Source organism: Aethalodelphis obliquidens, unplaced genomic scaffold (assembly GCF_003676395.1).
Source record: "Aethalodelphis obliquidens isolate GAN/ISIS:26980383/991018 unplaced genomic scaffold, ASM367639v1 scaffold53, whole genome shotgun sequence".
NCBI classification, from domain to species: domain Eukaryota; kingdom Metazoa; phylum Chordata; class Mammalia; order Artiodactyla; family Delphinidae; genus Aethalodelphis; species Aethalodelphis obliquidens.
This window is the reverse complement of record NW_020837997.1, coordinates 6,656,521-6,673,681: the sequence shown is the minus strand read 5'-3', so window position 1 is coordinate 6,673,681 and position 17,161 is coordinate 6,656,521. Positions and strand designations below refer to the sequence as shown.

General features: G+C 47.9%; 1 protein-coding gene, 1 long non-coding RNA gene and 1 other non-coding gene across 8 annotated transcripts; 1 reads left to right on the top strand and 2 right to left on the bottom strand.

Moving 5' to 3' along the window:
* Positions 1-89: 89 nt before the first annotated feature.
* ECSIT (ECSIT signaling integrator) lies at positions 90-16,128 on the bottom strand. 6 transcript variants are annotated; one of them, XM_027085072.1, is made up of 9 exons: positions 16,019-16,128; positions 15,671-15,813; positions 10,626-10,744; positions 6,073-6,507; positions 5,627-5,850; positions 1,646-1,703; positions 1,365-1,513; positions 1,092-1,197; positions 90-479 (listed from the first exon to the last, which is right to left on the bottom strand). In XM_027085072.1, the coding sequence occupies exons 2-9, from the start codon at positions 15,811-15,813 to the stop codon at positions 229-231; spliced, it is 1,485 nt and encodes a 494-aa protein (XP_026940873.1). In that variant the 5' UTR covers positions 16,019-16,128; the 3' UTR covers positions 90-228. The 6 variants fall into 6 exon arrangements, with proteins under 6 accessions (XP_026940873.1, XP_026940876.1, XP_026940874.1 ...); XM_027085075.1 differs by having other exon boundaries at positions 1,092-1,149; XM_027085073.1 differs by having other exon boundaries at positions 6,073-6,490; positions 15,675-15,813.
* On the top strand, positions 394-6,208 carry LOC113608583 (uncharacterized). The gene is made up of 3 exons (XR_003428365.1): positions 394-871; positions 1,638-1,868; positions 6,095-6,208. It is a non-coding gene; the product is annotated as an uncharacterized LOC113608583 (long non-coding RNA).
* TRNAG-CCC (transfer RNA glycine (anticodon CCC)) lies at positions 9,071-9,143 on the bottom strand. Its single transcript has one exon. It is a non-coding gene; the product is annotated as a tRNA-Gly (tRNA).
* Positions 16,129-17,161: the final 1,033 nt, after the last annotated feature.

Here is a 17,161-nt window from a genome sequence, read left to right as displayed (position 1 = left end):
TGTCCAGAAAAGGCGGACGGAAGGCCAGCGGCTCGACCCGTCAGTTCTGGATGATGTTTCCATCACTTGAAAAGACGTAACACCAGGCATTAAAGGGGCAGGGACGCTACACTGCCAGCGAGGAGGCAAGGCAGCCCCAAGCCGGAAAACTTTTATTTGCTGTACACTAAGAGGTCATCTCATGCTTTCACACCAGTCCACCGCCTGTGCTCCTGTGACTGCTTAGGCTCAGCTCTGGCTCTGCTGCTGTCGCTGCTGATTGTTTTCCTCTTCTTCCCGGCCCTCGGGTGGGGTCAGGGGTGTCTCCTCCAGCCCTGAGGAGGATGCCAGGAGCTCCCCGGAGGACGCTGACAAGCGGAAGACCACCGGGATGCGGGCCAGGGTTGGGTTGGTCTCCTGCAGGCCCTGGATCCACTTGGCCAGCGTGGCCTGGTCATGAGCACCCGCCATGCATATGGCGAAGACAGGGCCTTCCTCCACTGTCAGGAGAGACAGGCCCTCAGTTTGTGCAGTAGGGACTGGAGCAGCCCCCTCAAGCCCACATCCCTTCCAGGCCAAGGATGGGGGCTTTAAGCTCCCTTTGTCCTTTTCTGTGTTTCCAAGCCTTTGCACATGCTCTGCCTAGCCTGCCTGTCCCATGCTTCACCTAGGTGACACCTCCTGCCTCAAGTTTCCACCAGGAAATCCTCCTGACTCCCACCTGAGGCTGAGTTGTGTGCTCCTCCCCAAGAATGTAACTTGTCTGATCCACCGCTGGCCTGAGGGAAGGGACTGGGCCTGTCCTGGTCACGCCCAGTAGCCAGCACAGAGGTGCTCCATAAACGTTTGAAGGAGGATGTTTGAGGGCTGACAGGTCTGGAGCCCCTGAGTGGTGAGTTTTGTGCTTTCGTGGGGCGAGGTGGTGGGGTGGTGGTGGGGTGTGTGTGTGTGTGTGTGTGTGTGTGCGTGTGTGTGTGTGTGTGTGTGTGTGTGTGTGTAGAGGATCTGTGTGTGTAACTGGACTAGGTCTCGGCCTGGGCCCCATCCCTCGACTCCAGAGGTGGCACCCCATCCCGTGCAGTGTTCAGAATCCTACCCATCCCAGTTTTTACCTTCATCGATGTTAAACTCGTAGTCATCCCAGCTGCTCCTCCCGTAGGCCAGGTCTAGCTGCATCGGGTAGTAGAGGTTCCACTCCTCTGGAATCTCCTCTACTTCCTAACCCGGGGGTGGGGGTGGGGGCCCGCGGAGGTGCAGGCAGAGGCCCAGGATGTTGCAGCCACCTGCCGCCTCTCCCCCGGCCCCTGCCCTCCCATACCCCTACCCCCCTCCCCCTTTGAGCCAACTCACTCTTACCACCCCCGACTCCCACTTTGGGCCCTCACCCTCTCCTCGGGGGGCAGCAAGTCAGCTCTGAGGATGTGGTAATAGACGCATTTGTCTCGAAGCCACAGGGAGAAGGGACCCTCAACGAAGATCGGGCGGGCTGGGTCGTGGTGGGCCAGGGCGGCCTGCTGATCAGGACTCTGGATTCCTGATGTGGAGACACACATTCCCGGGGCGTCCTGGCTGAGGGGCTATGCCCAGAGGCCCAGGGAGCCCACCCAGCAGGCCTGCTGAGAACCCGGCGCTCGCTCCCTCCCTCCTTCCCTCCGCAGGACCTTACCTACGATGTGGGGCTCCGTGGGATCCGTGGCATCTGTGGAGTCTTTGGACAAAGGCATCTGCAAGGAAAGTCGGAGTGGAAGCTTGCAGCCCCCACAGCCCCTACGGAGGAGCCCGGGAGAGAGAAATGGGGATTCCAGTGAATTCAGGACCCCTCTTGGGTCTGTCTACTGGGCCTCCAACAATCACTCGAGCCCACCGCCTTCTTGCTTCTATCTAATTGGGTAAGAGCCACTGACCCTGGATATACTCACATGGAGGGAACCCTGGAGCTGGCCCACCTGCGTTAAAATCCCGGCTCTGCCACTGTCTGCATGACCTTGGCTAAGTCACCGTGTGCCTCAGTTTCCCCAGTTCAAAATGGGGGCAATAACAGCACTTAGTTGAGATGGTTCTAAAATGCCGAGAACGATGCCTGGTACATGCTAAGTGCTCAGTGCATGTGAAATTTAAAAAAGGAAAAGCATTTCATGCAAACAGAATATGCCAGGAAGGAGACACAAGAAGCAAGTCTCACAGCATTTGCCTCTGTGGAGGGCAGGGAGGGAAAGAATAGCCTTTTGTAGCTTTCTAATTTTACACTCTGAAATGTGATTTTAAAAACTAAATGAGGGACTTCCTTGGCGGTCCAGTGGTTAAGACTTCACCTTCCAGTGCAGGGGGTGTGGGTCGATACCTGGTTGGGGAGCTAAGATCCCACATGCCTTGCGGCCAAAGAATCAAAACATAAAACAGAAGCAATATTGTAACAAATTTAATAAAGATTAAAAAAAATAATGTTACACATCAAAAAAAAAAGCCTTTTAAAACAAAAAACAAAAAACTAAATGAGGGAATTCCCTGGTGGTCCAGTGGTTAGGACTCGACACTTTCACTGCTGTGGCCCAGATTCAATCCCTGGTTGGGGAACCAAGATCCTGCAAGTCAAGCAGCGTGGCTAAAAAACAAAAACCAAAACTAAATGAAGTGCATTTTTGAAAAAATGCACATACTCTGACCGAAATACCTGTGAGTGGACAACTGTTGGCACACATATCCTCCACCCTTTCAGGTTAAAAAGAATGGACTCCTTTGGGACTTCCCTGGCGGTCCAGTGGTTCAGACTTTGCCTTCCAATGCAGGGGATGTGGGTTTGATCCCTGGTAAGGGAACTAAAATCCCACATGCCTTGCGGCCAAAACACCAAAACATAAAACAGAAGCGATACTGTAAGAAATTCAATAAAGACTTTAAAAATGGTCCACATCAAGAAAAAAAAGTCCAATACTTAATTTTTCTTTTTTTTTTTTTGCGGTAAGTGGGCCTCTCTCGTTATTTTTAATATTAAAATAACATTTTTTCTAACATTGTATATCTTTTTCTCTCACAGTCAAAATCTTGGCTCCTATTACAAGTAATACACATGCTTATTTGACTTATCCATCAATATACATAAATGATTATGATATTACAGCTGACCATAACGCTAGGGGATTAAGTTCAGGATTCTCAGAATGCAGGCCACTAAGGATGTCAGACAACAGTGACTCAGAATTTTCTTCTCTCACTGGTTATGCTGTCAATTGGATATTTAGCCACATATGTTTGTTTTCAACTTTGGTGGGTTCTTTCCCCTCTTTTTTGATTTTATATATATATATATATATATATATATATATTTTTTTTTTTTTTTTTTTTTGTGGTACGCGGGCCTCTCACTGTTGTGGCCTCTCCCGTTGCGGAGCATAGGCTCCGGACGCGCAGGCTCAGCGGCCATGGCTCACGGGCCCAGCCGCTCCATGGCACATGGGATCTTCCCAGACCGGGGCACGAACCCATGTCCCCTGCGTTGGCAGGCGGACTCTCAACCACTGCGCCACCAGGGAAGCCCTATATATATTTTTGATAGACTAAACATTTCCATAGTTTAGAAGCCAACCCATATTAAATAGATGTCTCCCTCCCATTCTTTTCTCTCTATCCCTATCTCCTCTGCCCACCCAGAGATGACCATTTTTATCCATATCTGACTTATCTTTGCATTACTTATTTTTTAAATTTTTTTATTTTTTGGGCATGCCGCCTGGCTTGCGTGATCTTAGTTCCCCGACCAGGGATTGAACCCGGGCCCTTGTCAGTGAGAGCTCTAAGTCCTAACCACTGGACCGCCAGGGAATTCCCTGCATTATTTATTCTTGTGAAAATAAACAAATAGCTATATGCCTTTTTATTTCTCCTCCCTTCTCACACTTTAGGTGGCTTACTACACCACTGTGCATGCCTCACCCTTTCACTTTTTTCACCAGTCTGATTGAGCTGCCACAGTGGACATGGACAAGTCCCTCTTGATAGATACTTGGATTGTTCCCATTCTAAATCTAGGTGGTGTCAAACAACAGGGTCCTACTGTATAGCACAGGGAACTATATTCAAGATCTTGTAATAAAGTATAATGGAAAAGAATCTGAAAAAATATATATGTAAACATATATATATATATAACTGAATCACTTTGCTGTACACCAGAAACTAACACAACATTGTAAATCAACTATACTTCAATAAAGTTTTTAAAAAAATCTAAGTGGTGTAGGTGATCATTTTACCATGTTTTCAACCCTTCTGTATGCACTTTTAATAATGAAACGGGAAAAAAGGGATATTTAAATACAAAGGATATATATGCAAAAAGAAAAGTATACATCTGCATGCAAATGCATAGATCTCTTGGGAAGGAGACATGGAAGTGGTCACCTCTGGGGAAGTAGCCTGGGGGCTAAAGGGTCAGGGTAGGAGAGGGGAACTCTTCACTGTGTGTTCTTGTGTACCATTTGGCTTTTTTTTTTTCCCCGCTGTGCCGTGTGGGCTTGCAGTATCTTAGTTCCCTGACCAGGGATTGAACCCGTGCAGTTCCCTGTTTGGCTTTTTAATGCATTACTTTTTTTAGGGGGGGTGTGTGTGGTGGCATGCCGCCCGGCTTGTGGAATCTTAGTTCCCTGACCAGGAATGGAACCCAGGCCCTCAGTAGTGAAAGCGCAGAGTCCTAACCACTGGACCACCAGGGAATTCCTTTTAATGCATTACTTTAAAAAACGAAGAAATGAGTTAAAAACTGCACTTCCTCTGCAATATGTTCTCTCACTGGGACACCGCATCACCACTCTCCTAGCCCCTCTGTCCTCTTCGCCTTGCCCCCAATCCAACACCATCCACACGGCCGCCAGGGGGCGCTTTCAAAGGCGCAAATCCTTCCAGAAACTTGACTTGCACCCCAACCCTCCTCTTCTTAAAACCTCCCCGTGGCCCTCTCATTACTAACCCGGTGTCCTACATGCCTCTTCTCTCTCACCCCAACTCCCTGCTCCGGCCAAAGGAAGCCCTTTCAGCATCTCCAGCCACTCCCAGCCACCCTCGAGCCCTGGCCCATGCTGCTCCCTCTGCCTGGAATGCTCTCCTCCCCTCTTCTGTTCTGCCTGCGCCCAGCTCACCCTCACCTCCTCCAGGAAGCCCTCCCTGCTCCCTTTTGGGCTCCCACAGCCCCCAGGATATGGGGAATATTTCATTTAGTCATTCGACAAACAGCTGTGGAACGTCCGCTTTGTGCCAGAACCTGTGCTGGGCCTTGGGAGACACAGGTGAAACTGAGTCACAGGGAACCAGGCTCAGCCAGGGTGGTCAGGAAAGAGGTCCTGACGAAAGGTCGGTGGAACTCAGACCTGAAGGAAGTGCAGTCCCGGAGGAAGGGTGTTCCTGGCAGAGGGAACAGCAAGCACAAAGGCCTCAAGGGGGAGCTGCCACAGACTGCTCAAGGAACAGAAAGCCATGCCCGGAATACAGTGAATGTGGGGAGAGGGGCCGAGGTCAGAGGTCAAGCTGTGCCAAGGGCCCTGGACTCTAGCGGAGGTTCTGCCAGCGAATCACGGCCTGTCTCACCACAATCACTTGGGCTTACTGAAGGGGGCCCTGCCACAGAGGCGGCCGAGGATGTGGACAGGGTGGATACCTGATAGACGGTGACCCTGGCACTGAGGTCGGGCTCCATGTGCCGCAGGGCCAATCTGGCCAGGTCCACTGGGTCCTGGGGCAGGTCCCGGGGCACGGGGAAGGGGTTGATATTCTTGAAGCGGGTGAACCACAGCTTCATGCGCACAAACTTGAGCATGGGGTAGCTTTTGCGCCCAAATATCTGAGTGAGCAGGAACTCCGTCTCCTTGTTGGGCATCACCCCTGTGCCAGGCAGATGGAGGCTGAGCCTCAGGGAGGGGGCAGAAGAGGGAAGGGATGTTGGGAGAGAGAGATGAGCAAGAGATGGGGGTGGGTGCGCAGAGGAGGAAGCCAGACAGAGAGACAGAGAGGAGACGAGTCAGAGCCAAGGAGCCATGGAGGGCCCCGAGACCCTGGAGAGGGAGGTGGCCCCCGCCCCTGCCTGAGCTGGCCTGCTGGCCTCACCGTGGTTCTCCATCTGCTCCAGGACAGCGATCCCGCACTCCTGCTGCCGTGGGTAGTGGAGGAAGATGCTGTGGAAGATGTTGCGAGGCCGGAAGACCTCCTTGGGGAAGATGTCAAGCAGCAGGTTGTAGATAGCCAGGTCCCGCTCGACGCCGTACTCCCGCATCTTGCGCAGGGCCAGGTAGATGAAGTCGACGTGGCCCCGCTTGTGCACGTTGTACTGCGTAAAGTTCTGCACCGCCTGCATGAAGCTCGCCTTGTCCCGCACCCCATCTGGTGCCTGCCTAAACAGCTCCTCATGGGGTGCCAGGGCCTTGACCAGCCCCCTCTGGGGTTCGGGTGGGCGTGGGACCAGCGGCGAGTCAGGGTTGTGGGCGGCTGTGCTGCAGTGGAGGCCCCGCGGGGCCTGGGGCGTCACCTGCGGATAGAGAACCACTGCTGGAATGTGGGTCTCCCAGTGCCCCTGGGGGACTGCCACACTGGCTCTTTGCTGAGAAAGGTGCCAGCAGGCCTCCCTAAGGGCCACTGAAGAAGTGTGCTGCGCGCGTTACAGACCCATGATCAGGCACCATCACAAAGTGTGAGACAGCAATGGTAACGCCCCGACGGAGGCAATGTTCACCACGATGACAGACACACACCCTCTGACGCAGCAATCCTGCATCTGGTATTTAAATCGGATAGCTCTAAAAGCACCTGCACCAAATGACTTTTGTTCGTCTGCTGCGTCAGTGGAAATGGCCCAAATGTGCATCGGCAAGGAAATAATTTAGCAAATGGCCAAGCACCTGGACAAGGAGCACCTACCGCTGTAAGGCGCACTGAGGAGGTCTTGTGTGACCTGGAGTGAGCTCCAGGGTATACCATTAAATGAAAAAAAAACAAGGTGTGAAACGGTGTGTACAGTAGCTTCCCATTTGTGTAAAAAAAAGAAAACAACAACAGCTTATATATAGTTGGTCCTCATTATTTGCGAATTCCATGTTTGCAAAGTTGCCTACTTGCTAAAATTCATTTATACTCCCAAAGCCAATACTCTTGGCACTTTCTGGCCATTTGCAGACACGTGCAGGGGGGTGGAAAGTTGAGTTGCCCAGCGCCTATATTCCCAGCTGAGATGGAACAAGGCAATGCTTGGCCTTCTTGTATCAGCCCCCATGCTGTCAACAAGTGTCCTTTTATTTTATATTACTTTGTTTTATTTTTTTGTCTGTGCTGCATGTCTTGCAGGAACTAGTTCCCCAACGAGGGATCGAACTTGGGTTCCCGGCGGTGAAAGCACTGAGTCCTAACCGCTCGACCGCCAGGGAATTCCCAACGAGTGTCCTTTTAGAGGTTTATTTATTATTATTTTAAAATTTTTATTTATTTATTTTTGGCTGTGTTGGGTCTTCGTTGCTGTGCGCGGGCTTTCTCTAGTTGTGGTGAGCGGGTGCTACCCTTCGTTGAGGTGCGCCGGCTTCTCATTGCGGTGGCTTCTCTTGTTGCAGAGCACAGGAGCTAGGCATGTGGGCTTCAGTAGTTGTGGCTCACAGGCTCTAGAATGCAGGCTCAGTAGTTGTGGCACACGGGCTTAGTTGCTCCGCAGCATGTGGGATCTTCCCAGACCAGGGCTTGAACCCGTGTCCCCTGCATTGGCAGGTGGATTCTCAACCACTGTGCCACCAGGAAAGTCCCTAGAGGTTTATTTAGTGCATGTTTTCTGCATCTTTTTTGTTGATTTGTGGTTGAAAAGGACCCCTAAGCGTGCCTAGTGTTCCTACGTGCAAGAAGGCCCTGCTGTTCCTTAGAGAAGATACATGTGGTAGGTAAGCTCAGGCATGAGTTATAGTGCTGTTGGCCGTGGGTTCAATGTTAATGAATCAAAAAGCTATATTAAATAGGATGTCTTTAAACAGAAACACACATACAACAATGTTATGACTGATTGGTTGATGAAAATGTTATGACCTGAGGCTCACAGGAACCTTATCCCGTATCTCCCCTGGCAGCAATGGTTTGGTATTCGCTAATTCAGCGTATGCAGTGACTTTCTAGAATGTTACTGTGAATAATGAGAATCGACTGTATGGATACATATTTTTTGCTTTTGTGAAAAACATCTCTGGAAGGAAATACAATAAGCAGGCAACATTTTGTCTCTAGAGAAGGGAGCTAAGCGGTGGCCAGGCAAGAGAGAGAGAGACCCTTGTCACGGTACAGCCTCAGAACTTTTTGAATTTTGAACTATATTGTCTGCTGTAATTACCTATTTAAAAGATAGATTTCAAAAACTGAGTTGAGGGAATTCCCTTGTAATTCAGTGGTTAGGACTCCATGCTTTCAATGCTGAGGGCCTGGGTTCAATCCCAGGTCAGGGAACTAAGATCCCACAAGCCACGTGGCATGGCCAAAAAAAACCAAAAAAAAAATTGAGTTGAAAAAAGAAAATGCAGATTCTGGAGTCAGCAGGAGCCTCAGCATGACTGTCCTCCACCTGGTGATACCCACAACCCACTCTACTGCTCAGGCCTCTCTCCCCATCTATTATGATGGTACCTCCCTTGGGTCAAGGAGATCTTGTTCCCCAGAGTGGGGAGTGTATGCTGCTGGGAGCAGGTCAGATCCCTCTAGAACAGAAGTTGGCAAACTACAGTCTGTGGGGCAAATCCAGTCAGCTGCCTGCTTTTGTCAATAAAGTTTTATTGGAGCACAGCCATATGCCTTCATTATGTCTGGTCTGGGGCTGCTTTGTGCTGCAGTGGCAGAGTTGAGTAGTTGTGACAGAGACCACATGGCCTACAAAGCCAAAAGCATTTACTGTCTTACCCTTTACGAAAAAGTTTGCCAACCCCTGCTCTAGATGGTACCCTAATAGATTTACTTTCATTTAAATTGAATGTTTAAATTAGAATGGTTATACATAAGGCATCTTTTCAAATATATGGCTAATAAGAGCTAACAGTTACAGAATTTTTTTTTTTTTTTTGGCCGGGCTGTGTGGCTTGAGGGATCTCAGTTCCCCGACCAGGGATCGAACCTGGGCCCCCTGCAGTGGGAGCACAGAGTCCTAACCACTGGACCACCAGGGAAGTCCCTTATGGAATATTCTTATGTTCCAGGCATTGTTGAGCACTTTCTGAGAGTGAGGCTCATTTACTCTTCTCAACTGTCCATTGAAGGAGTGCCTCTTCATGTACCCATTTTACAGATGAGGAAACTGAGGCCCTGGGAGATGAAACAAGATGCCTGGTGCCACACAGCAGCAAAGCAGCACAGCTGAGATTGAAGCCCTCTGTTCTGCTGCACCCAATAGCCATCCCAATATCCTGCTTAGGTAAGGAGATGTTTTTTTTAAAAAAAGGCATTCATTTAAAGTGGCACAGTGGTAAAGAATCCGCCTCCCAGGGCTTCCCTGGTGGCGCAGTGGTTGAGAATCTGCCTGCTAATGCAGGGGACACGGGTTCGAGGCCGGGTCTGGGAAGATCCCACATGCCGCGGATCAACTAGGCCTGTGAATCACAACTACTGAGCCTGCGCGTCTGGAGCCTGTGCTCCGCAACAAGAGAGGCCGCGATAGTGAGAGCCCCACACACCGCGATGAAGAGTGACCCCCCGCTTGCCACAACTAGAGAAAGCCCTTGCACAGAAAGGAAGACCCAACACAGCCAAAAATAAAAATAAATAAATTTAAAAATAAATAAATAAATAAATACTCCTGTTCTCTATTTAAAAAAAAAAAAAAAAAGAATCTGCCTGCCAATGCAGGGGACACAGGTTCGAGCCCTGGTCCGGGAAGATCCCACATGCCGCAGAGCAACTAAGCCCGTGTGACACAACTACTGAGCCTGTGTGCCACAACTACTGAAGCCCACGCACCTAGAGCTAGTGCTCCGCAACAGAGAAGCCACCGCAATGAGAAGCTTGTGCACCGCAATGAAGAGTAGCCCCCACTTGCTGCAACTAGAGAAAGCCTGTGCGCAGCAACGAAGACCCAACGCAGCCAAAAATAAATAAATAAATTTATATTTTAAAAAAATAAACAAAGTGAAAGTGTAGGAAACTAATACTACAGGTGGTATGTGCCTAGGGCAGAAAGCAGAAAAGAAGCTCTAGAATGCTCCAAAGAAGGGGAGACACCACAAATGAGATAATGCAAATGAAATGCATAGCACAGGGCCTGGCCCAGAGGAAGTGCTCAATAAGGGAGCTATTAATATTGTCTCCATCATCACCATCCTTGTTATAATTTATGGCCGTTGATCAGCCTGGTCACTTAGGGTAAGGGAACGAAATTCAATTCACATCTTTACAAGTGAATATAGGAGTCACCCAGAGTCACCACCCAAATCTACCTAGCTCAGACATTCTTGATTTCAAATTCAAGCCCCTCACTCATGGGCGCACCAACACTTCTTAAAATGAGAAGAGACATTCAACTGGCCCTCAGAGCAGACAGGCCAGCCCAGACCCCCCCACCCCCACCCCCGCCACCCCGAGCTGGCTTCACTGGGAGGGCTTGTGAGCGAATCCCAGGCCTGCCTGCCTCTCTCCACCCCATGACTGGCAGTTACCTGAGAGAAGGGGGCTCCGGTGAGGGCAGTGCTGCAGATACCTCCCCAGCCCCGAGAGAGGCCCCGGGCCAGCAGGATGGCTTGGGCCCAGCTCATGCCTTTGCCTGTCGGACAACCACCTAGAAAGAGAGAAGAGCATCAGCCTGGTACCCCACTCGCTAAAGGCAATGAGACCCCTCTCTTGGGCAGAGGTCACGTCCCAGACTGCATGCACAAGATGGAGCAGAAGTGACTGTTACAATCAAAGGTCCCTGTTCTTCTGGGCCAAACCCTTCACTATCTTGAGGAATTTGCTCCTGCATTCGTCCCCCTCCCTACCAGATCATTCTGTTTTGTTTAACAGCTTTATTTGTGTACCATACAGTTGAACCTAAGTATAAAATCCAATGTGTTTTCAGTAGTTGACCCTTGAACAACACTGCTTTCAACTGCATGGGTCCACTTACACGCTGATTTTTTTTTCAGTAAATACGTACTACAGTACTACACGACCTGTGGTTGGTTGAATCTTAGGATGTGGAACCGTGGATATGAAGGGCGGACTATAAAGTTATATTTGGATTTTTAACTGTGAGGAGGGTCGGCACCTCTAACCCCTACATTGTTCAAGGGTCAACTGTATATTCACAGAATTGTGCAACCATCACTAAATCTAATTTTAGAACCCCTTTGTCACCCCCCCCCAAAGAAAACCCACCTATACCCATTAGCAGTCCCTCTATTTCCCCTCACCCTCAACCCTAGGCAACCCCTAATCTAGTGTCTATAAATTTGCCTACTCTGGGAATTTCATATAAATGGAATCATATAATATGGGCTCTTTTGTGACTGCCTTCTTTCACTTAACATGTTTTCAAGGTTTATCCACGTTGTAATATGTATCAGACTTCATTCCTTTTAATTGCCAAAATTTTTTCATTATATGGATTTAACCATATTTTATTTACCCATTCCATTGATGAACACTTGCAGTTCTTCCCACTTTTTGACTATATGACTATTGCTGCTATGAACACTTGTGTAGCTTTTGTATGAACACGTTTACACTTCCCTTGGGTATATACTTAGAAATCAAATTGCTGGGACATATAGTAACTCTATGTCTAATCATTTGAGAAACTGCCAAAGTGTTTTCCAAAGTGGCTGCACAACTTTACATCCCCACCAGCAATGTATAAGAGTTCCAATTTCTCTGCATTCTTGCCAATACTTGCTGTTGTCTTTCTTTTTGATTACAGACATCCTAATGGGTGTGACGTGGTATCTCATTGTGGTTCCGATTTGCATTTCCCTAAAAGGTAATGATGATGAGCATCTTTTCATGGGTTTATTGGCCATTGTGTATCTTCTTCAGAGAAATGTCTATTTAGATCCTTTGTCCATTTAAAAATTAGGTTATTTATCTTTTTATTATTGAGTTGTTTATATATTCTGGATACTAGAAGCTTATGATTTACAAATACTTTCTCCCATTCTTTGAATTGTCTTTCGCTTTCCTGATGTTATTGTTTGCAGCACAAATGTTTAATTCCAATGAAATCCAATTTCTGTTTTACTTTTGCAGCTTTGCTTTCGATTTTTTTTTTTTTATGTTTTATCTAAAAAACCATTGCCTGGCCCAAGGTCATGAAGATTTACTCCTATGTTTTCTTCTAGAAGTTTTGTTTGTTTGTTTTGGCCACACCTTGTGGCTTGTGGGGATCTTAGTTGCCCCACCAGGGATGGAATCCATGCCCCCTGCAGTGGAAGCTCAGAGTCCTAACCACTGGACCACCAGGGAATTCCCCTCTGATCCATTTTGAATTAATCTTTGTGAATGGTGTGAGGAAGGGGTTCATTTCATGTAGATATCCAGTTGTCCTAGTACTATTTGTTGAAGAGACTATTTTTTCTCATTGTCACTCTTGTTGAAAATCAATTGACCATAAATGTAAGAGTTTACTTTTGGGCTCTCAATTTAATTCTGTTGATCTATATGTTGAGCCTTATGCCAATACCACACTGTTGTGATTATTGTAGCTTGTAGGTTCTGAAATTGGGAAGTGTTAAGTCCTCCTATTTTGTTCTTCTTTTACAATAATATTTGGCTATTCTAGATCCCTCACTATTACATATAAATTTTAGAATCAGCTGTCAATTTCTGGAAAAAATCCAGCTGGGATTCTGGTAGGGATTGTGTTGAATCTGTAGAACAGTTTGGGAAATACTGGTATCTTAATAATATTATCTTCTGATCCATGAACATGGGATACCTCTCCATTAATTTAGATCTTCTTTAATTTCTCTCAACGATGTTTTACAATTTACCGTGTAGAAGTCCTTTACTTCTTTTGTTAAATTTATTTGTATCTTATTCTTTATGAAGCTACTGTATAATTTCATTTTCACATTGTTCATTGCTAGCGTACAGAAACACAATTTATTTTTATGTGTTGATCTTGTATCTTGCAACCCTGCTGAACTTGCATTAGTCCTAATAGTTTTTTTTTAAAAATTGGATTCCCTGAGATTTTCTACATACAAGATCATGTCATCTGCAAACATAGACAGTTTTACCTCTTCCTGACTAATCTGGATGCCTTTTATTTCTTTTTTTTGCCCAAGTGTCCTTGCTGGACCTCCAGTACAGTGTTGAATAGAAGTGGCCAGGGTGCACATCCTTGTCTTGTTCCTGATCTTAGAGGGGAAAGCATCCAGTCTTTCATCATTAAATACGATGTCAGCTGTGGGTTTTTCACAGATGACCTATCAGGTTGAGGAAATTCCTTTCCATTGCTAGATGCTGAGTATTTTTATAAGAAAGGGCATCAGATTTTGTCAAATGCTTTTTTTTTTGCTTCTACCAAACTAATCATGTGTTTTTTGTCCTTTAGTCTATTAATATGGTGTATTACATTAACTGATTTTCAAATGTTAAACTCATACTGCATTCCTCGGGCAAATTCCACTTGGTCATGGTGTATAATTCTTTTTATATGTTGCTAAAATTGGTTTGCTAACATTTTGTTGAGGATTTTTGTATCCATGTTCATAAGAGATATTGGTCTGTAGTTTTCGTTTCTTGTCGTGTCTGTTTGGTTTAGTTTCAGGGTAATGCTGGCCTCATAAAATGAGTTGGGAAGTATTTGGATCACTTTTATCACTGTTTAAACTTTCTCTAGCATCTTCTTCCGCCTCTGCTCCACATCTCTGCTCCATTTATAGCACAGCTTCTCCCAAGAGATGTCTGCACGCTGTGTTCCCTCCTCACTCTCTCCAACTTGGCTGCTGCCCCAACCACTCCACTGACACCACTCCTGTAAAGACCCCTTGTGTCTTCTACATTTAACAAAGCCAGTGAGCCATTTCTTTGGCTCATTTTGCTCAATTTCTCAGAAGGATTTGGCATAGGTGAGGTCCTCCTCCCACCTTGACACTCTTGATTTTCTTCCTAGTACCCAGGTCTATTTCTCAACCATTCAGTAAGACCTGCTTCCTTCTCTAAAGTTTGCAATGTTTACAAACTTGAATTTGCAGATGAATCACCAAAGCTCTTGTTAAAATGCAGATTCTGATTCAGCGGGTCTGGGGTGGAGCCAAAGACCATACCTCTAACAAACTTCCAAGTGATGCTGATGCTGCTAGTCTGGAGACCACATTTTGAGTAATAAGGCTGCAAAGAGTCCCACGTTCTGAATTTATCTGTCTGCTACTCTAAGGCATCATTCAGCTTCCAAGAGAGGTTCCTCTCCTCTCTGTATTCCTGTAGGCAGCTCTAATGGTTCTTAAACTTTGTTCATATTAGAATAATCTAGGGAGCTTTAAAAATCCCCTTGTCCAGGCCATACCCCAGATATACTGAATCCAAATATCTAGAGGCATGGCCCAGGTATCAGCATTTTAAAGCACTCCAATGACTGTAACATGCAGCTGAGATTAAGACTTTAATCTAAACCTTTGCTATTCAAAGTGTGTCCCAGGGACCAGCTGCATTGGTTATTATCATCTGGGAGCTTATTAGAAATGCAAAATCTCAGCCCTAACCCAGACCTGCTGAATCAGAATCTGCATTTTAACAAAAGTCCAGGTTTCTCCTCTGTGTGCTAAAGTCTGAGAAATGATGATATATGCCATGAGCTCCAGCCTCCATACCTAACTGCCACTTTGGTGTATTCCCCAGCCATCTCAAACTTATGTTGTTCCAAATTATATCCCTGCTGAAACTTGTTCTTCCTCATTCTAGCCAATGACATCACCATTCCCAGTCATTCAGACCACAAACCTGGGAATTCTGAGTCCACTGTGTCCCTCACTCCCCCATCCAATCCATCAGCTACTCCTGTTGACTGCTTCCAAATCCACCTCAGATGCATCTATTTCTCTCCATCTGCAGGCCACCACTCCAGTCCATGACCTCTTTCCACCTACCCAGCCTCACACTTCTTTCCTTACCTGCCTCCACTCAGTTCTCCCCCCAGTGGTCAGAGGGAGCTTTTTAAATGTAAAGTAAATTCAGTGTTCTCAGCCTAAAATCACTAATGTTATATCACACAAGATAAAATCAGGCAGGGTCCGCCCCTCCAAACTCAACTCTTAGTACTGGCAGCTCCAGCTACACCGTTTCTTAAACAAGCTGACTTTATTCTAGCCTCAGAGCCTTTGAACTTGCTTCTCTTTCTGTAAATTTCTCGCACCCCCCCCCCCCGGCCACACCCGCTCCCATCAGTCCAGAGCTGTCTCTGGTCATTCAGGTCTATAGTCAAATAAGAAGCCTTCCCTGACCAACGCCCCACTCCCAATCTAAAGTCCCGTCACCCTGATGAATGTATTTTTAGCAATTATTAGCATCTGAAATCGCATGTTTCATTTACTTCTGTTTTGTTCAATGTCTGGCTTCCCGGGGAGATTTCCCGGGGAGCTCGGGGATTTTTGTGTGCCTTATTGCTGCGTCTCCAGGACCTGGGACAGTGCCTGGTATATGGTGGGTACCCAGCAAATATCAGTTAATGGGAAGAGCTAAATTTCTACAAAACTTCTAAAAATCTTAATCCCTAGGCAGGGTGTACCTACAACAGCTGAGGCTGGCTGCCAGGATTTTGAGTCCCTTCGGAGAAAGGGACAGACGCGGGATCCAATTCCAGCCTAGCTGATGACTTGCGGCGTGACCTTGGAAGAAGGCTTTAACCTCTCTGAGCCTCAGCAGTCTCATCTGCAAAATTAGAGATTAGGGATGTGGGGAGGCGGGTACAGAGAGGGCGGCTTTTTCCAGCACATCCCCGCCCCGTACCCGGAAAGGTCACGGTGCCCTGGCCCTGCAGCCGCGGCCCTCCGGGGCCACCCTTCCGCAGTGCCAGCACAGAACTGGCCGCCCCGGGGCCCAGATATTCGCGCTTGCCTCCCCATGCGCGACCTACCTACTCACGCGGCCGGCCGCGGAATCCCCGCCGGTTCTACTTTACCGCTGGGCGCCGCCATGTTGCACTATCCGGGTCACGGGCCGCCAAGGCTACAGCAAATCAAGAACACCGGTTTCGAGAGGTCCCTCCCCCAAGAGAGGAGCACCAATAGGAAGGTAGAAAGGCCTTGGTCCCGCCTCGTAATGTGCCAGGCCCCGCCCTCAATGAGGCAAGCGGCGTCTCTTACCTAGGAATTAAGGAGTTTTGGTTCGGGAAGGAGTGACTGCCCCATTTCCGGGCTGGGAGGCTGGACTTGGGGTGGGGGTGGGGCCTGTGAATCCTACTGGCAGCCCCAGTTTTCCCACCTGAAATGTGGGAATGAAATATTAAAGGTGGAAGTGATGTGGATTCCTTCATTTGTTCAACAAACATTTGAGCCAGGCACTGAGGATTGGACACTAACACTAGGGAAGGTGGCAGGCTCTGCTAATCTAGCTTCATGGGTCTGGGCTAGTGCTTAACCCATATGTGCATCGATTGTCTCAACCCTGAAATGAGCCAATTATAATGACCTCATGGGTTTTTTTGTTTTTTGTTTTTGAGATTTAATTGAGTTTATGCAGAACAGCCATGTAAGTGTATGCTGGGGATTTTTTGTTTGTTTTGTTTGTTTTTGTTTGTTTGTTTTGTGGTACGCGGGCCTCTCACTGCTGTGGCCTCTCCCGTTGCGGAGCACAGGCTCCGGACGCGCAGGCTCAGCGGCCATGGCTCACGGGCCCAGCTGCTCCGCGGCATGTGGAATCCTCCCGGACCGGGGCACGAACCCGTGTCCCCTGCATCAGCAGGCGGACTCTCAACCACTGCGCCACCAGGGAAGCCCTGTTTGTTTTTTGTTTTGGCCTCACCACACGGCTTGTGCTATCTTAGTTCCACACGCCCCCCCCGCCCCTCCCCACCCCAACCCGGGATGGAACCTGTGTACCCTGCAGTGGAAGTGAGGAATCCTAACCACTGGACCACCAGGGAATTCCCTATGCTATTGTTATTATGGGGGACTCACCCTAACACCTCCCTCCACCTCCCTCACTGGAAGGGCATGGAGGCTGGTTTGACACCTTGGGCCACCCTCATGGAGAGCTGAGGGTCCTGTAGTGTTGTCAT

Bases quoted from the DNA above. Each gene is read 5' to 3' on its own strand.
- ECSIT (XM_027085072.1), bottom strand. From the start codon at position 15,813: ATGAGACTGCTGAGGCTCAGAGAGGTTAAAGCCTTCTTCCAAGGTCAC. The intron at 5,851-6,072 runs GTGAGGCCAGCA...TGCCTGGCACAG, and splicing joins GGAGCAGATGGAGAACCACG to GGGTGATGCCCAACAAGGAG. The intron at 480-1,091 runs GTAAAAACTGGG...CTCTCCTGACAG, and splicing joins CGAGTTTAACATCGATGAAG to TGGAGGAAGGCCCTGTCTTC.